The 19,332-nt window shown below is 35.8% G+C and overlaps 1 protein-coding gene and 1 long non-coding RNA gene across 3 annotated transcripts in view; both read right to left on the bottom strand.

Annotated features, from left to right (window-relative positions):
- The window catches only part of LOC107741666 (uncharacterized), an 18,097-nt gene extending 12,214 nt beyond the window's left edge, over positions 1-5,883 (bottom strand). The window contains exons 1-2 of one of the 2 annotated variants that reach the window (XR_001640222.1): positions 5,539-5,883; positions 5,155-5,399 (exon numbers count right to left, since the gene is read on the bottom strand). This is a non-coding gene — a long non-coding RNA (uncharacterized LOC107741666). Of the gene's footprint in view, positions 1-5,154 lie in introns of both variants that reach the window. The other variant, XR_001640221.1, reaches the window with a different exon arrangement.
- A 3,327-nt stretch (positions 5,884-9,210) lies between these two features.
- The window catches only part of LOC107741665 (myocyte-specific enhancer factor 2C-like), a 54,038-nt gene continuing 43,916 nt past the window's right edge, over positions 9,211-19,332 (bottom strand). Inside the window, exons 7-13 of the mRNA XM_016554434.1 lie at positions 19,260-19,273; positions 17,295-17,342; positions 13,673-13,845; positions 13,456-13,479; positions 13,025-13,154; positions 11,579-11,702; positions 9,211-10,453 (exon numbers count right to left, since the gene is read on the bottom strand). Coding sequence (XP_016409920.1) covers positions 10,099-10,453; positions 11,579-11,702; positions 13,025-13,154; positions 13,456-13,479; positions 13,673-13,845; positions 17,295-17,342; positions 19,260-19,273 — 868 coding nt within the window. The 3' untranslated portion in view covers positions 9,211-10,098. The remainder of the gene's footprint in view (positions 10,454-11,578; positions 11,703-13,024; positions 13,155-13,455; positions 13,480-13,672; positions 13,846-17,294; positions 17,343-19,259; positions 19,274-19,332) is intronic.

Genomic DNA, 19,332 nt, shown 5'->3' with positions numbered 1-19,332 from the left:
GTGTGTGTGTGTGTGTGTGTGTGTGTGTGCCAGCAGACATTTTGGGATTGCCCTCTCAGTCTCCACTGCCAAAGCCATAAGATGGTGGCAAACAGGAGGCATCGCTTCCACGGTGGACAATAACGTGTTTGGAGATGCCCATGAACCGCTGACGGTTAATTAAAAGGGTCGTACTGTACGGAATATCATTTTTAGATTACATCTTTTCAACATCACACAAATCAGTGCTTTTATTGCAGTCAAAAAAGCTTTATTTTAATATTTGATTCTCAAATGAATCTTGGTTTTGTCAGAATACAGAAATATATAATAATTTAATTACAGTCAATTTGCAGTCAAAATTTCATGCTAGCAATAATTCCACGGTTAATGCTGTTGTATTCGGTCTTGCTATCCGTACATCTGTGTGTTTGCCCTCAACTGAAGGAAAAGCGGCTCCTCATGTCTCTCCATCAAAATCCCAGTCTCTCAGCAAATTAGCAGTCTTGTTGTATTAAGGGTTTATGAAGTACAAAGTCATTTGCGGATTGCGCTATCAGCTGTTGTCGAAAATATGAGAAGATTTGTTCTAAATCAGAGACGGAAACACAATTACAGGATATCAGGATTTGCTCTCAGTATATTTGTAGCCCATTCATTCAAGAAAATCAGCTTGTTTTGCAGCTGATCTTTATTAACAGCTGATACGGTTCAGTATTAATATCCTTCAGCGTTGATAGATTATGCTCTCATTATAAATTGCTCTCAGAAGATCTAAGATGGTAATATCTCTGTGACTAAAGCACAGTAAGACGAGGTGATTCTCATTACACTTCTTGCAGCTATAGACACACTGGCACCTCCGGCTCATATAGAGTCAGCTGGCCTCATCATCTCCATGGAAACCCCAATCAGCTCAAGCGCTCATCACACATGACAGATTTGCCAAAAGTGGGCGGGCACATCATAACTGAAGATTGATTAGCAGATATTCTTGTGCTCTACTAAATCATTTACAGTTTCTTTATTTAGTTCAGGTGTTGAAATAGGAAGTGGTATAATTTTCAGTGATATTACATTTTTTTTTTTTTCATTGGAATATTATTTAACTAAGTAATTTAATGTCCTCACCACCCCAAAACAATTAATGACAATTAATAATAATAATAATAATAATAATAATAAATGAAATCTGGGTGATCTAACGAATGATTTGGATGATATATTTCAGATCACTTCTTTGAAATTGTATATTTTGTTCAGGCAACTGTTCTGATTAACCAAAGTGGCCCATTTCGGTTTTCTTTTCTTGTGAAGCAAACAGGTGTAAACATCTCTGAACACAAATACATTTGAATGCTTTTTTTTCTTTCAAGTTCTATCCTTTTTGGTTTGTGTCCTTCTGTGACATCAAGTGGTGACCTGTCTGACCTCTGATGTGCTCTGTCCCAAAGGAATCAAAGTTCAGAGGTCAGCATGTGCTTCATGGTCAAATTCAAGTTCAAGCTGACCATCAAAACTGATTCCATGTGCCAAAATACACAACACAGCAACAAATATGATGTGAAACAATATCAATATCATTGAGCAGCACCCAGAAACCCTAATGACTATAATGTTCTATCAGAAGGGTTGCACTGGCACATAAGGAATTTGTCTAATAAAATATTTTATTGAAATTCAAAAAAAACACTTACACAAATAAAAAGTAACTTTTTAAATAAAATCCAAACAAAGCGTGGTGGTTTGCACTGGAAATTCTGGGAATTCCCCTTTCTGCATTAATAATGATTTATGAAGTGATTCAATCTTTTTAATTACAAAATTTAAAAATACATTTAATATACATTTTCTTCAAAAACTAAGGCAATTCATACCTTATATTTAAAAAAAAGGGATAAAACACCATACATTGTCTTTTAAAAGACAACTATACTGTACCAAATATGCTAATATATATATTCCATTTTTAATTACATTTTTCAATGAAAATTTCTACAGTATTAAGGGAACTAAATGCCAATAATATAATATATACTATATTGTAATTTATTAAAGTAATATAAAAGCAGGGATTATGTAGACGTTTCGATAATAGAAAATATCTTTAAAAAAAAAAAAAAAAGAAGGAGAAAGAGAAAAAAAGTCAGTCAAAAATTTAAAAATACATTTAATATACATTTTCTTCAAAAACTAAGGCAATTCATACCTTATATTTAAAAAAAAGGGATAAAACACCATACATTGTCTTTTAAAAGACAACTATACTGTACCAAATATGCTAATATATATATTCCATTTTTAATTACATTTTTCAATGAAAATTTCTACAGTATTAAGGGAACTAAATGCCAATAATATAATATATACTATATTGTAATTTATTAAAGTAATAAAAAAGCAGGGATTATGTAGACGTTTCGATAATAGAAAATATCTTTAAAAAAAAAAAAAAAAGAAGGAGAAAGAGAAAAAAAGTCAGTCAACTGAATGTGAAAGAAAAACATGGTAACAACTTTTTGTCAACGATATATTTCTAATGTACAGCCAGCTGCTTAATGATGTGTGAGAGAGAGCCTCTAAATCAGTTGTCAGCTCTTGGGGCCTCTACGTCGGCCTAGTCGTGGATAGTTTACGAGTCATGTGTGGATGTGTAAAAGTACAGCATCCCGTTCCACATTCCCGTCACACACACTCTCCAGCATCCTCCATTCACTCCATCTCCGCTGTTCCACCCTCCACAGAGATGCAGATGAGCAGAGCGCACTTGGGCCCCCCTCCCAGGGCTGTCTGTCATATTCTGCCCCAGACAAGACATTGCCCACTTGCCCTCGAGCGTGGGAATGGGGGTCCACGGGCGTTCACATCATATCCCTCACGTGCGCTCGACCGCATCAATTAAGGATGAGTTTCAATGCCAGTTCCTTCCTCCATCCCATTATGTCCCAATTATTTCATTTGAGGAGCTTGAATAAGTCCAGAGTCAACGATACTCGGACGCACGTGGGTTCCAATGAGCTGACATTAACTACAACAAACTTACGCCTATGTGCTTTGCATTCCTCCTTTCATCCAGAATCTTTAATAATATAACAAACAGCCTGAAGCGTTTACATGTGCAACAATACATCTAACGCCGATATATTTAATGCTCCACGTTGAGATGCTGATAGAAGCGGTTCTTATTGCACGCAAAAAAAAAAAAAAAAAACAGAAAGTTCCTGTAAATGAGGTCGATACCATCCAACTTGGCTCCCGCGCGTAATTGTTGAACTTCTTAATTATTGACTCGAACGATTAAGGCAACCCTACAAGACGCGAGCCTGCTACATCCATCCATAGCAGCGAGGATGCTTTTATTTACAGTGCGGTACGCATGAAATCCTGCGTATCCAGGCAAGAGAATAAACGGGCACGCAGCAAAAAACGCAAGGCATAAATACAGCATCGGGCACAGAGCGAGAGCTGGAGAGTAAACACATGCGTGCTTGGGTTTGGGCTTCAAATATGACTCTCGCATCTTGCGTAAAATGCGCGCAGGTTTGATCCGGAGGCATTTTCGCTCCTCTTGCTCGGGGTAACATCATGACGTCTTTATGGCACACGGATGACGTGCTCACGGATGACAGGACTGACGCACTCAATGGGCTCCATCTCTAGTGCCCAAAATGCGCATAAACCTCGTGAGGTCAGAGGTCTCGCCGGATTTAAATGTCCATTTGGAGACGCACGCGGCGACGCTCACCGGCTTGCCCCTTTTCTGCAGTGTGCAATTATGAATATAGACCAGAATCACAAATTTACCAGGGCTTGGGGTAAAATTTTTTTAAAAATGCTAGCCTACATGAAATGACCCCACATATTTAAAAAAAAAAAAAAAGTTAATTCTTCTGCTTTTCGAACATTTTATAGGACATTCTAAACTACTCGTTTTAGTAAACGAGAAATATTTGTACGCATAAAGGTAATAAATGCCATGAAATTCAGCTTCAGATGGCAAATATTGCTCAGTAATTTTTTATACTGTTATAGACCTCATCTTTTCCGTTCCAGTTGTTTAGTTTTAGGCACAAGAGTGAAACTTCTAGCTTGTTTGTACAACAAAGTTTTCACGGCATCGCTTTTGTAATTATGAATTATAATGAATCATTACGCGTCTCTTAGATTTCAGAAATACTTCACTGATCTATTGCAATGTAAACAGGCCTGTTTCAATATTACTGAATATTATAAGCATTTTTGTTCTTTAGTTTGCCTTATTAGATTCGTTTCAGCTGATTCCGGTTCACTCGTCAACAGTAATACAAGCATAAAAAATAACGCTAAATAAAATGTTATCACTAGAAGGATGCACAAAATTACCTAACCATTATTTCACAACTAATTAAAGCAATATCTGTATGTAAATGCATCTAAATACATTTTCTCGTTGTACATATTTAATCTTAGTCCACATACAATCGACACATACAGACACACACATATAGGCTAAATGTTTTTCATACTCTATTAGAAAATATATACGCCTATAAGAAAGATTTCCTTAAACATCTAAATGAGAAAAAAATCAAGCAGCTGAATGAAGTAAATTAAAGCATCCACTTCTACTCACATGGATGCAACTTGTTTAGCTTGATTTTACAGGCTTCAGAACGACTCAGATGCACGTTCTTAAAGTAAATAAAACATTTAGCAGCATCATTTTAAAGCATAATACCATTTTATCTGTTATCTTTCAGCAGCTCTTAATTTAACCACCCTGAAGCAATTAACCAGTTAGTGTGTTCGGCGTGACGTCACACAGAGGACAATTAACACTTATGTATCTGTTATGGTTTGCTGAACAGCCAGTGACTCGCAGGTCAACGAAGCATTCGTGTTAATAAAAGTAGAAAGATTTTCAGTTAGCCTTAGCCATGAGTGTTTTAAAAAGGTAATATTTTTTAAAAATGACAAAATAAGCCTATTACTTAATAAGCAAAACATTGTTAGAAAATAATAAAACGTTTTAAATTGGTTGATTTATCAACAATTTTATTTTTTTCTGACAAGGACACCCGAGAACACACAGGCCAAATATTTTAAAAATTTGTATTCCTTTCATGGAAATCCACGATATTAAAGCTACACGTGGCCTATTTTTGCCAAATTAGAAGCATGAGGTAGGCTACTTACATTCTCCTTGGACTCCCCATGGCACCGAAAACAGCTCATCTGGATGTGAAACGGATAAACGAACATCCTCGATTAGAAATCACATCCACGAAATCCTTCCACGACTCGTTTGCTGGAGATGCACGAGGCATCGTCGTTTGAAAGCATCTTATTCCATCCACAGGATGAGAAGGTGTGAGGGAAGAGCAGAACTTCATCACATGGCTGCCTGAGCGCGAGAGCGAATGGAAAGTGCGGCGCGAACCCTGCAAGTTTGGGTGGGGTTTGAGAGGGTGGGGGGCGATTTATGATCCACCCCTTCTACCTCTGCATTATACGTGCGATGAAATTAATGAGTTCTTGTTGCGCGAAGTTCTTAATGATGTGACCAGGTGTGACACTTACCTGAATATGATCTGTGTTTCCAACATGTCTTCATGTCCAAGTGTTGTCTTTCAAGCGTAGCCTATCTACTGACATTTTCTACCATTTGGGAACAATTATAAATTTCCCACTTACGAAGAGTAGTGTTTTTCTTCTAATAACTTTATGGTTTTCTTTCTATCGTTATTAATTGATCTGGTTTTGAGACTCGTTTGATGCAGGCCTGGAGGGGGTCACGTTCAATGACGTCGTCTTGTTTGTTACGTGCAGCCGTATTTAGATACACCGAGGAAATTAGTGATGCTCAATATGCAAATCAAGCCATAATGACTACAACATTCAGACGAAACAATGTCTCGTGTGAAAACCGTCATTTTCTAGGAAGGGTGTTGGTCTACGAGTTTATTTCTTAAGCAAACATGTTCTGGGTGTGAATGCCGTTGGAAGAAGGAAATCAGAGCATGTGAGAAATGAACGCCTGTAATAATCAGCTGCTTGATGATGGGTCTTTGTTTTTGTCACCAGGCAGAACAGCGGCTTCAGGAGCTCATCTGTAGCCTATTCTTTGAGAATTTCAAAGCCCCTCAAAGTGTTTTTTTGTTCTTTTCTCTTCAGCAGGTGAGTGTTTTGAGTTGTTTGTTGGAATATTCAATTTGTAGTTTTTAATTGTGGTTTATTTCTCACGGAAATCAAAAGGAATTTCGTCTTGATTGAACAGTTTAGTTTTTAGGAGAACCGTCGAGTTTTATTAAAACACATTCGTCTGACAATTTTCATTGCAACCAGATAGCATAATTTGAGAGTAGATTTATGAATGAACAAATAAGAAATAAACTCGTAGACTGGTATTCTAAATAAACGAACAATATTCCCAAACCTACATTTCATATGAAAAGGCACTGGTCCGAGTGGAAATGAATCCTGCAGCTCCAGGCGTCAGATGTGTCTGACTTCAGTCAGATGTCTTGAGTTCATGCGGATTGTCTCAGTCTGTCCATTACGGGGACACAAGAGCAAATCGCAAACATCTTTTATGTTTCCCATAATGCAAAATGGTAATTATTGATAACATTGATAAAAAATAAAATGATTCTTTTGTGTCTGAAAGCAAATAATGTTTTTAGGAATGTCTTTAAAATAAAATATACAAATACGTTGCCTATTTAATATGTAAAACTAAACGACCGTATAGATTGAGTGTTTTTTTGTTTTCTTATATAGGCTAGGCTATTTATATTTTCAGTACGTTCATAAACATTAAAGAGAAGGACAAATAGCAGAACAACGACACACTCTCTCACACACGCACTCACACACGCACACGGTCATGATGGTTTTGTTCAGATTAAAATATAAAAATACAGTGAAAATGTCTTCTTTAAAACGTAGAGTGTGAGAGATCCGCTATTTGCAGAGGTAAAGACTTTTGTAGACATTGATAAAGCCGAAAAAAATCCATCTCAGAATTTTGGATGCGAAGTCTGTGTGTTTAGCCTAGACATTTCTTCTTATTTTATTTATTATTTTATTTAAAAGGCATTTCTTATTAGTTCATGTATTTTAGAACACGTTGTACATACTTGAGCTTTATATTTCGACAGTTGTTCATTCTGACAGGAACCATTACGCCTGGAGAGTCCCTACAAGGATAGCTGACCAGACGTGTGTGTGTGTGTGTGTGTGTGTGTGGCGACGCACAGATCTGTCTGTTATTGCGTTACAGCGACACCTGGCGGCAGCTTCAGCCCAACAGGAGCTTTCCCGCCACGAATCTAAAAAAATATTCGATTTGTATGAGCGTTGATATACTATAATGCACCTCTTTCATTTATCACAGTTTTCAGACAGACAAAGGCTTAATTTTCACAACAGATTAAAGAGCAGTTTGATAGGATATTTTGAGCTGCACTTCTTCATAAAATGAATAAACTCTATGATTTTCCACCAGCTGAACAAGGGATGAAATATCTATCTATCTATCTATCTATCAGAGATTATAGCCTGTGCAATGCTTTAAACCTAATTGATGTGTTCGTACTTTAGTTATATGTATTTGACTATTCTCAAAAAATAAAGATGATTATAGAAGCAATTACTGGCTGTTGCGCATGATCCGAAATATGTTTTATTGCGATAGGCAAGGAATTATTGTTATTTGGTTTGTCGTTTTTGATGGCAATTTTAATGGCATAAACAAAGATCTATATTATGCTATATTAAAACGCATTAACGTGCATTTACCTAATTAATATTTCCTCGTGCTGTCGATTCGAGTAGGGGTTCTTGTTTAATTTCAGCTCTACAGTGTGTGTGATAACTTAATTTCGTCGATTTTAATTTTCACGGGAGAGTGTATCTCTTATGAATTGAGATGTCGATATATTTCCAAACCCGAATGATATTTGTATTATTGTAAAAAAAATGTTTTTAAAAAAAAACGCGCGTTTACAAACATTCTCTTTATTTAAATGGTTGTATTCCGAACCAAAAAGTCTATCTTAATTTTAAGACAGAAGCAGAAATTCTGTCCGTTTCTTTTATGTCCTGCCTTCATGTACTATGATGAATAATTGTCTGACTATCACGTCACATTAACTCATTAAAGGTGTTGAATGTCATTTTCAGTCTTCCAGCAAATAAAGATGTGTAACAGAACCATAAATGTTTTCGAAAATGTGTCCTTGCAAAATTATTTTAAAACAGCATTTGATGTAATATTTAGCAAAAAATAAAGGAATTACTCCATCAAACCACACACAGAATCACATCTTAGCAGAACCTACCACCAATTTCAGCTATGAGCCTGTGTTTTTCTGTAAATATTTCATAAGCAGTTTACTGTAGACTTATGTTTTAAATATGAAGTTGAAGATCTCAGTTAGGCTGTGAAATGAGAGTGAATGAGTAAATCAGGATTTATGCCTCTTAGTTTTGACGCTGAAGCTGCAGATGTTTTATCACAGTATTTTGATAAGTTTTTTTTAAAGACTCTTTTCAAAACTCAACCTACAAAGACTACAAATTGAGGGTGGTAGTATTTTGCACCAACCCAGTTAACAGGAATCGTTCTCAGAATTTGGCCAACGTTCTGGCAATGTTCTCTTAAAGTAACGTTAATATAGTGGGGGGAAATCCAAATGTAACATTCCCATAATGTTTGCAATAACTTCATAGTTTCATAACTTCATGGGAACATTAGCAAAACATTCTTTGAACATTTTTGTTAACCTGTTTCACAACATATGTGAAAACAGATAAACAAATGATTTACTGTAAATACTAATCAAAATCCAGAAGTCTACATGTAAAGTCCATAACCTGACCAAGTAAAGACACAACCAAAAGAAAACAAAAATTCTGCACAATTGTTTTCAACATCGATAGTAATAAGAATAGTTTCTTAAGCGGCAAATAAGTACATTAGAATGATTTCTGAAGGATCATGTGACACTAATGATGCTAAAAATTCAGCTTTGCATCACAGGAATAAATTACATTTTTCAATATATTCAAATAGAAACCAGTTATTTTAACTTGTAAAAATATTTAACAATATTACTGTTTTTACTGTATTTTTGATCAAATAGATGCAGCCTTGGTGAGAATAAGAGGCATATGCAACGTCCATAACCTGATGAATTAAAGAAACAAGCAATCAAAAAAAAGTTTAGAAAGCCTGATGTGAAATTGTTTATATGGCTTTATTTTTGGAGCTCACACTGCTTTACCTTTCTGTTCAACATCGGCAAAGCTTGAAATCACATTCTGACTCATGTGGTCAACAGGTAGCAACAAATGCTCTGCATTTTTATGAAAATATAAGCAAAATGTATTGTGCATCTCTTCCACTGGGGATAGGCAATACATGGCCCGGAGTACTTTAACGTTGTTAACACAGCTCTGAAATATCAACAACATCTACAAGAGAATTTGTGTATGTGGAACACTTCCCGATTCCATTTAGAACTCTAAACGGCGTACATTCCTCAGCCCCGGGCCCGTGCTATAGTCTTCAATTGGTGCGTGATGGCTTTCTCTCTCACTCCGTTAATCGTAAAGAAACCTGCAAATCCTGGCAGGCTCATTTACCCAAAAGCCTCACTGTTCTCTATTTACATAAATACGTTGAACCTGCAACACAACAACGTCTGTGATAACATACATTTGCAAGTGAGCATTGACGGTGAGCGTAAAGGCCCCGGTCTGTACGGGAATATTACTTGTACGAGCCCTGAGACACGTCAATGCCTCTATTAATAGTTTAATTACGCATAATATATTACTGAAACTAAAACGTAGCTTTACCAACAAGAGTACCAGACTTCTCTTTTTAATCCTGTATGCTTGTATACACTGCATAAACTGCATGTGTCATTTTTTTTTTTGTCTTTTGTAGTTTTCCCCACACGTGGCACAAGCGATGCATGTCCCATGCTCCCGACCCCAAATCACAAACACACCCACCCGCCCCGTTTATCATATATATATATCAATTTGAATACTTGATGTAGCACTCGCACTCCGCAGAAACAAATATAATAATACTAAAGTGAAATCTTTGCATAGAAAAACCGTCCGCGATCACGAGGCCCAGCCCTCGGACAGACGCATGCGCTTGACAGACGGGCTCTGCCGCTCGTCCGGAGAGGGTCTCAGCAGTCCCATGGGCGAGTGGAAGTCGACGCGGTGCTCCTCGCGGTCGCTGCCCTCGTACGAGCTGCCGCAGCTGCTCAGGCTGTCGACCGGAGAGCGGCCCGCGTCCTGCCGCAGCTGACCCTGCTGAGACGCCGGCTGCTGCTGCTGGGGTGGAGGCTGGGCGTAGCCGCCCGGGGCCCGGTCTCGGGGAGGAGACACGGGTTCGGACTTGATGTGCAGGCTCTGATTGGACGGCAGTGAGAGGGTGGAGCTCTGACATAACGGCGTGCTGGAGCAGTTCCTGCGGCCGGAGAGGAAAGACACAGTTAAGAGGACGAGGAAAATAATGCAACTGCAAAGATTGATGAATTTCCCACTATTTCTTAGAGATTAACCCAAACTATTTCTTTTCTAAGGCCCATGTTTTAATGCGCCTTCCACACTTTTCAAAGAGTAAAGTCCAGTGAGCTACATTTTTTGGATTTAATACAAATATTTTTAGGAGAAATTGTATTATCAGCAAAATGATTTAAGTAAATAATGAAATAATAAACTGAAATAGTGAATTTGAGTTTGTATTATATTATATTAGTTTCACATTTTTAATTCAAAATGTTGCATTGTAATAAAAATATAATCCCATATTCCCAGCAAAACCGAAATGAAAAAATTAACATGGATTTGAGAATGTATTTATTATATTATATACTAGTTTGACATTTTATTTAAACATTTCGCAATCCAATTAAAAATAAAAACCCAGATTGCCTGCCAAATAAAGTGAAAAGTTGAACTGAAAATATTAACATGTATTTGAGATTATATTATATTATATATTAGTTTGACGTTTTGTTTAGAAAATTTGCAATCTAATTAAAAATACAAGCTCAGATTCCCCGCAAAATAAAGTGAAAAGTTGAACTGAATTTTTTTTTTACATGTATTTGAGATTATGTTATATATTAGTTTAACTTTTTATTTTAAAATGTAATATAATTAACATAAAACCCAAGTTTTCAGCAAAACAATTTAAGTGAAAAGCTAAATTAACATGAAAATGAAGTTAACAAAATTCACTTGAATTTGAGAATGTATAATGTTCTGCTATATTAGTTCTGCGACATTATTACAATTTTTGCTTTGTAATAAAAATTAAATCTCAGATTCCCAGCAAAACAATTTAAGTGAAAAGTTGAACTGAAAATATGAACATGAATTTAAGATTATTATTATTATTTTATATTACATTAGTTTGACATTTTTATTAAAAAATTGAATAAATTAATAACACATTTTGAATTTGAATAAACTACATTATGATATGAGGCACTGCACATGCCCACAGTGATTTTTCTGTGGTTATAGTGAGCGTTACAGCTGATATCCAGAGTGTTTTGGGTGCATGGGTCAGGGTGATTCTGCTCACCCTAGATGTCCAAGACCAGAATGCTGCATGTTTTGCGGCCAGCCGGTCATCGAACCCAGATGAAGAGAAGCCGAGCTGTTAAAACCGCTCAGAGAGGACAGGTCTCCACTGCTGAGAGAATATTCTAGAGAGAAAAGAGAGAAAGATCTCTGTTCAACTCACTGCATATAGACTGCTTTCAATCTTCAAGGTTACTGCAACAGGAAGATGCTCAAAGAACATTAAGTCAATGGCGCCACCTGGTGGTGTATTCAAGACTCTTCAAATAACGGAGCAATATATAAACTGTTCATGTAAAAAAAGGACAGTAGTAAAAAAGTAAACAAAATGTACATAATAAAATATAAAATAAAAATATACACTACGATTCAAAACTTTTGGGTAGTAAATTTTTTTCTTCAAAAGTGACATTTATAATGTTACAAAATACTTGTATTTCAGAATTCTGATTCTGTATCTCACAACAAGCGGCAAAACTGTTTTTAACACTGATGATAATAGCAAATCAGCGTATTAAAAGGATTTCTGAAGGATCATGTGACACTGAAGACTGGAGTAATGATGCTGAAAATTCAGCTTTGCATCTAGGGATGGAACGATTACCGGTTTCACGATAAATCACGATAAAATTCCCTGACGGTTAGTATTATCGTTTAAAATTTAATTATCATCAAAACCGTGTTTGATTATCGCGCTTTTGAAAACTCGCGGTAAATCCTGTCCAGCCAGCATCAGTCTGATGCAGAAGCAGCATGCAATGTTGTTGTTGTTGTTGTTTTTTTTGCACGAGACGAAATGGCGGAAGGCAGTGACAGCGCTCGGGAGATTTTTCAGCCATCTAAGAGGACCAAATCGGTGGTCTGGTCGTATTTTGGCTTTTACAAGAGTCCTGATATATATATATATATAAGTGATTTATTATTATTATTATTATTATTATTAGAGCTTCATGTTAATGTTAATTTAATTTTTATGCTAAAAAAGTGCATATAGCTGCTAATTGTATTTGTTGTTTGTTGATTTTCAAATATAAAACTTATTGAAATGTTTTCAGTGTGTGTATCAGTTCTTTTTGTACATTTTCATCTAAATTTAACAAAACCGTGATAATATTGATAATCGTGATAACTTTGGTCACTATAATCGTGATATGAAATTTTCATACCGTTACATCCCTATTTGCATCACAGGAATAAAAAATTACATTTGTAAATAAATAAATAAATAAACAGTATTAAATTGTAACGATATTTCACAATATTACTGTTTTTACAGCATTAATAAATGCATCCGAACTACTGAACGGTAGTGTATAGTAAAGTAAATTCACTACAAAACTGTGACATTTGTGAATTATCTGTTTTTAATATAGTTATTATATTATATTGTATTGTATTGTGTTGTGTTGTGTTGTGTTGTGTTATCTGAATTGTCCTCAGCTCTTACCTGTACCGTATGAGGTAGAGATGGCTGATGGGTAGCCGCCCATTCCCTGTCCTGGCAGAGTGGGCGTGGCTACAGACACCACTGGTGTGCTCAGAGACTGGGCCAACTGGGAGTTGTTTATTCTCTGGTTCTGTGGGAATGAAATGCGATATTTAAAACAACAGCAACAAAAATTCAATCGGTCTCAGTAAATGTGCAGGTGGTACCCCATCTAACTGCTTAATAGATCATGTGACCAATAACGTGTAATTACCCTCCACCCCGCAATCATCCAACATCCAGCCAGAGTTCCACTGTTGCTATGGGAACCGCTAAAGCAGTCCCCTTGGCAACAGAGGAATGAGCCTGTTTTGTGTGCATTTGACATAAGAACTATTAGTTTGTATTTTTGATGGTTAATCGTGTTTCACTGCAATTTTGATACTACTTACCAGCCACATGTCAACATCCTCCGACTGGTGAGCAGTTGAAAAAAATACAATTCTAATTAGTTCTAATAAAATCAAACTTTATTGCATATATCTGATGGTCTGAATTGGTTTTATATGGGCAATGCTGGTCATCTGGGTTCAAATCTCAACCTAACTGCAGCTGAACTATACATCCAGTGATGGTATTGGATGTGTTAATACGGTTGTGTGAACTCACGATGGAGGGCATGGTGTTCTTTGAGCCGGGAGGGATGAGGATGCGCAGGTCAGGCTTGCGATTGCTCATGGTCATGGTCATGGGCGGAGGAGATTTGGCCTGCATGTTCTTGCTCATGCTCCCCGGAGAGACCAGCAGACCAGGGGAGTTGCGGTGGTTTCCATACCCGTTTCCTGTGGGACAGTCAGAGAGGACGCGTCAGTCTAACACTAGTGACCATACAGAACACATTTATGGCACTATACCATGTCAAAGCAATTTCACATTTCATAAATACAATATAGAACTTATATCAAAACATTAATGGAGATTTATGGAAATGTATTTGATTTCTTTTTCATAAATTATGAAGTAGAGAAAATAAAAACAAATAAACATATAAAGCTTTAGGTGTCAACAACTCATGTCCCCACATTTGCATAATTGACAATTTACCCACATAAATGTAATCTTCACCCAATATTTTGGGTGGAAGTAACAGATTACAAACACAGATTAACACTTGTTTTTGCATTGCTTACTAATTTGGTAAATAAATAAATATGCATAATATATAAAATAAATTTTTAAAGAAATTAATTTGTTAATTAAAATAACCTTTATTTAAAGGTCCAATTCTCGCTATTAACAAACCATTTACTACAACTTTTGCCTTAAACTCCTAATTTGCTGCTTATTAATAATTAGTAAGGTAGTTGTTAAATTTAGGTATTGGGTAGGATTAGGGATGTAGAATATGGTCATGCAGAATATGTGCTTTATAAATGCTACTAAACAGCCAATATGTTAATAATATGCATGCTAATAAGCAACTAGATAATAGAGAGAACTGATCGCTATACTAAAGTGTTCCCATTAATTTTAATTAGCAAGGAAGCATAAAAAGTGAGAGTAAAGACATTTATAATGCAAAAGATTTCAATTCCAAATAAACGTTGTTAATATATATATATATATATATATAAATATATATAATAATATAATATAGCACCTGATCGTGTCTGAATGATCATGGAAGGTAAAATAATGATCACAACTATTACATCATTTTAATTGTGCATCCCAAGCCCATGCCATTAAAAAAACAGCCCAAAGTAGCCCAATTACCTTGTCCCAAATATAAAAATGCAATTTCCATCCCTAAAATAGAAATTTTACAGTCACTGTCATGGACATTTATCATAAACACAGCTCAAATGCTTCCTACTAGTGTGGCCCAAAACATTCAGCAGTTTTATTACAGGTAGAATGCAAAATGTTTCAGTACAAGCATTTCAACCAAATGTAATTTATGCAATATTTTAAACCTTTAACCCACTGGGGAAAATCAACCCATGGCAACAGTTTAAAAGCAGCCCAATTTCGTGTAAAAAAACAATAACAACCCTGCATCCAACACTAGCTGCAGAAGTCAGATTTGACTGATCACGGGTCGAGAGTAAGGAATCGATAAATCCAATTTAAAAACCTATTTAAGGACTCTGGCATGAGGATGTTAATTTGATAACAAAAACTGAATGTGATTCTAGAATGTTTATTAAGCATTGCATATATATGATCTGATCCCAGTGATTACTGAAAATAAAGACGCGGCTTTTACCAACAGTGGGGCTAATTTCATACAGTTGTTCGTAATGCAAATGCTGATTATGTTGAATGTGAAATATCCATATATGCACGTAAAAATCTGGTCACACTTTATTTTAAGGTCCAATCCTCGCTATTAACAAAACATTAACAACGACTTTTCCCTCAATAAAGTCCTAATTTGCTGCTTAATTAATAATTAGTAAGGTAGTTGGTAAATTTAGGTATTGGGTAGGATTAGGGATGTAGAATATGGTCATGCAGAATATGTGCTTTATAAATGCTACTAAACAGCCAATATGTTAATAATATGCATGCTAATAAGCAACTAGATAATAGAGAGAACTGATCGCTATACTAAAGTGTTCCCATTAATTTTAATTAGCAAGGAAGCATAAAAAGTGAGAGTAAAGACATTTATAATGCAAAAGATTTCAATTCCAAATAAACGTTGTTAATATATATATATATATATATATAAATATATATAATAATATAATATACTACGACTTTTGCCTCAGTAAACTCCCAGTTTGCTGCTTATTAATAGTTAGTAAGGTAGTTGTTAAGTTCAGGTATTGGGTAGGATTAGGGATGTAGAATATGGTCATGCAGAATATGTGCTTTATAACTACTAATAAACAGCCAATATTTTAATAATAGGCATGCTAATGAGCAACTAGTTAATAGTGAGAATTGGTCCCTATACTAAAGTGTTACCTTTATTTTTTTATTATATTTTATCAGGACAGGTGTATCACCCTGACATTTTGGATTTGCTCCCTAAAAAAAACTTCATAATGAAATTTTAATTCAGAAATTAAAACACGCTCATCATATGAGAGATGTATTCAAGTTATTGTTGGTTTTAATTGCATTTTGAATGCATTTTTAAATGCGGTCTGAATACTTTCCGTACCCACTGTATATATATATATATTGATTAAAATTGAACTTTAGAAGATTCCACTTCTATGGTGTTATGAAGCACATCTTTAAAAAGAATCAGAAAGAGCTTTTGAACTACTACTTGTTTGAAGAGGTCATAAAAAAATGTCCCTTGAATCTTAAAATGACTTAGTGGATCTGACAGCTGTCACAGTTTTTGATAAATCTGTCTAAAACATTGAAAAAAAAAATAATAATAATAATGTCACATGTTATTGTATCTGTGGTTGTCTTCAAGATATTTTATCTTTTCATATTTTATGTTTCCACATGCTTTCTAAGAAGCCTGCTACAATATTAGCTCTGTGGTCTTTTTCAAGACGCTGTCACTAAATTGTTGCCATCTGTCACAGTAACACCACAGAACTGTCTTACGGGTAACGATTGGGAAAAAAAAAAACATTATGGAAGAAAAAAATGTCAAATGTTGGCAAACGTACAACAGCACTTTCACTTGAACATTTTCTCAGATGTTTACAACAGTTAACAAAGAATCCCTTTTAGATGTTTCGATATATCCAGAGACTTGCATATGGGAGAAAAAAAGTTAAGACGATTTAGACTTCTAGTTTTCAACATTTGCTTTTCATTATGGTCTGTTTGAGTCGTCTGCACCAAACCAGTGCTGGTGTTGACAGCCAGTGAGTTGTGACAATGTGCAAAGTCCATTTTCTGTGAGCTTCGCTAAAACTCTTTCATGCATGCGTTGGTTCAAATGTTAGCGGCTTTTAATCTTTTTCACTAACAAACGGTACATCATTGAGACTTTTTTGGACCTTTTTGTGGTGGAATCAGAGCCTCGAATCTCGACGTTCTATGAATCCGTTGCGTTATGTTTCCTCTCGCCTAACGACGGTGTTGATGGCTTCATCATATTAGAATTCACCGTAGGATGTTTTTTATGAAACGCTTCTTTTAAATATACTATTTAAGACCCTTCACCGCGACATCCTACAGCGGCGCGCTGGGTAAATATCCGGGGAGGAACTAGCCGAGCAAAAGGAAGCTTTGAATCAAACCGAGAGGCTCCGTCTGTCTGTTGAGACAGAAAACACACACACGTATGGTAAATACACACGACTCTTACCAGCGCTGGTGCCCACTCCGCTGCTGAGGTCTGGACCCATAAGGCCACCTGAGGATAGGACAGAGAAGACATTAAACAAGACTGACACTCAAAACACGTACGCCACGCCTGACTGACGCCTCCTTCCTGCGGCCAGACGGGCCGCTTGAGATATATGTACGAGAGCCAGTGTGAAAAAAACCCATCTGTAAGTCTATCCGAACCCACAAACCCCTGTTCAGCCCTCTGGAGAAGATGCCACCGTCCAAGAAAAACCTTTGAAAAGTCTGCGCGGTTTCAGACGTCGTGGTCCCTGCCAAGACTCATATTTAGTTTTGCTCCTGTAATACGGAGCAAAATGTTCCAGGAGGGCCAAGGATAATGACAGGACAGCCGCTGCGGTCAAAAGGACTCTGACCAGAGCACAAAATAGATCTTTTAGACAATAATAACAAGCCCACAGACGGATTACGCTTCCCACACGTATGTCACCACAGACTGTCTTTTTCTACCACTTTGTTCATTTTTCTTCCCATTGCTTCCTCTTTCTCTTTCTATATACATTCTAGACACACATATCTGGATGTTTCTTTTGGCCCCTGTGGACTTTTTGAAATGAAACACTGCTAAGACTTTTCACACTGTCACACTTGTCTACAAGATCCAAAGGTGTATACATGCATCACAAGAGAATACAGTTTTATTTTATTTTATTTTTTAATTTAATTTAATTTAATTTAATTTTTTATCCCTGAAGCCAATGTCATTTCCAAATGTTTTTGGAATAAAATTACCTCTTTTTTTTCATATATTTAATTAAAATCATATTAGTTATACTTCCATTTATATATCGCATGATTGTGTGTAATTGTCAACACTTTTTTGTTGCTTGTTTTTACAAACTCACAAACAAGTCCTTCGGTTTCTTTGGTAGTTCTTCTGTTTTTTTTTTAGATAGACAAGTACACAAATGTTTGATAAAATGTTATTAGTTGAAAAATTGTTGTTTGCGGTGGTCAAATGACACAATTTGTATAAAAATCAGTATAAATAATTTTTACATAATGTTTTCACTTTTTGTTTAGACTGTTGTAGTTAAATAAACATAATAAAATTGAACTAATTGAATACGTTTAATAAATGATTTAATGAATAATACAGTTTTAATTACATTTAAAATATACATAATACATTTTTTAAATAAAATTACACTTCATTTAAATTACAAATTTCATTCTTAAATATTTTTCATAGTTAAAAAAATAAATAAAATATGTTTAAAATAGAAAAAATAAAATACCTATATATATATATATATATATATATATATTATTTTTTTTAATAATTTTTTTTTTGATGGATTTCTACATTTTAAGATTGAAAGAGTGGTTCTGGTAAAACATAAAAGGAATAAAGGCAAAAGATTTTGATGAAAGCAAAATTCAAATACCAAAAATAAAAAAATCTGTCTAAAATCTGTATGTTTTTATAAAAATCAATCCTTGTGACAGTTGAAGAAACACCCATATACATGTGCTCAGAGTACGGATAATGTGTTTTGATAAATCCTAAGCTGACCAAACTTCCTCTCGATGAAGCCTAGACCACAAACACAAACCTTTCAAAAGTCAGAACCAGAGTTAAAAGGAAAATATGGTCATCTTTATTTGCCTGCTGAAAACCAGGAGTTCCTTTACAAGCAGCCAAAACTCCCACTTTTTTTCGGCTCTGGGACAGCCTCAGGAGTTCTGCTGAGTACACAGTGTTTATATTACAGGCCCGGCCCGGCACAGCTGAATATGGCTGAAAGAAATATTTGAGCGCGTGTAATGATCTGTATGCGGTGTTTGAATACATGCGAGGCGTGCTTTCAGTGGAGCTGTTGGTGGTCCTGTCTAATGATGTCAAGAAAGCGTGGAAACGAACATTATTTGAAACCATACCAGGAGTCCCTGGCAAAGTGGAGAGCCCGGTGCGGGTCAGTACCTGTGTTGCCTGCACTCGGGGGCCGGTGGGTCACTCCAGGGGACATCCTGTTCCTCTGGAGGGAGGGGTGGGC

Source organism: Sinocyclocheilus rhinocerous, unplaced genomic scaffold (genome assembly GCF_001515625.1).
Source record: "Sinocyclocheilus rhinocerous isolate Xijiao unplaced genomic scaffold, SAMN03320098_v1.1 scaffold886, whole genome shotgun sequence".
Lineage (NCBI taxonomy): Eukaryota > Metazoa > Chordata > Actinopteri > Cypriniformes > Cyprinidae > Sinocyclocheilus > Sinocyclocheilus rhinocerous.
The sequence above is the reverse complement of the archived record's forward strand: the minus strand, read 5'-3'. Positions and strand labels throughout refer to the sequence as shown.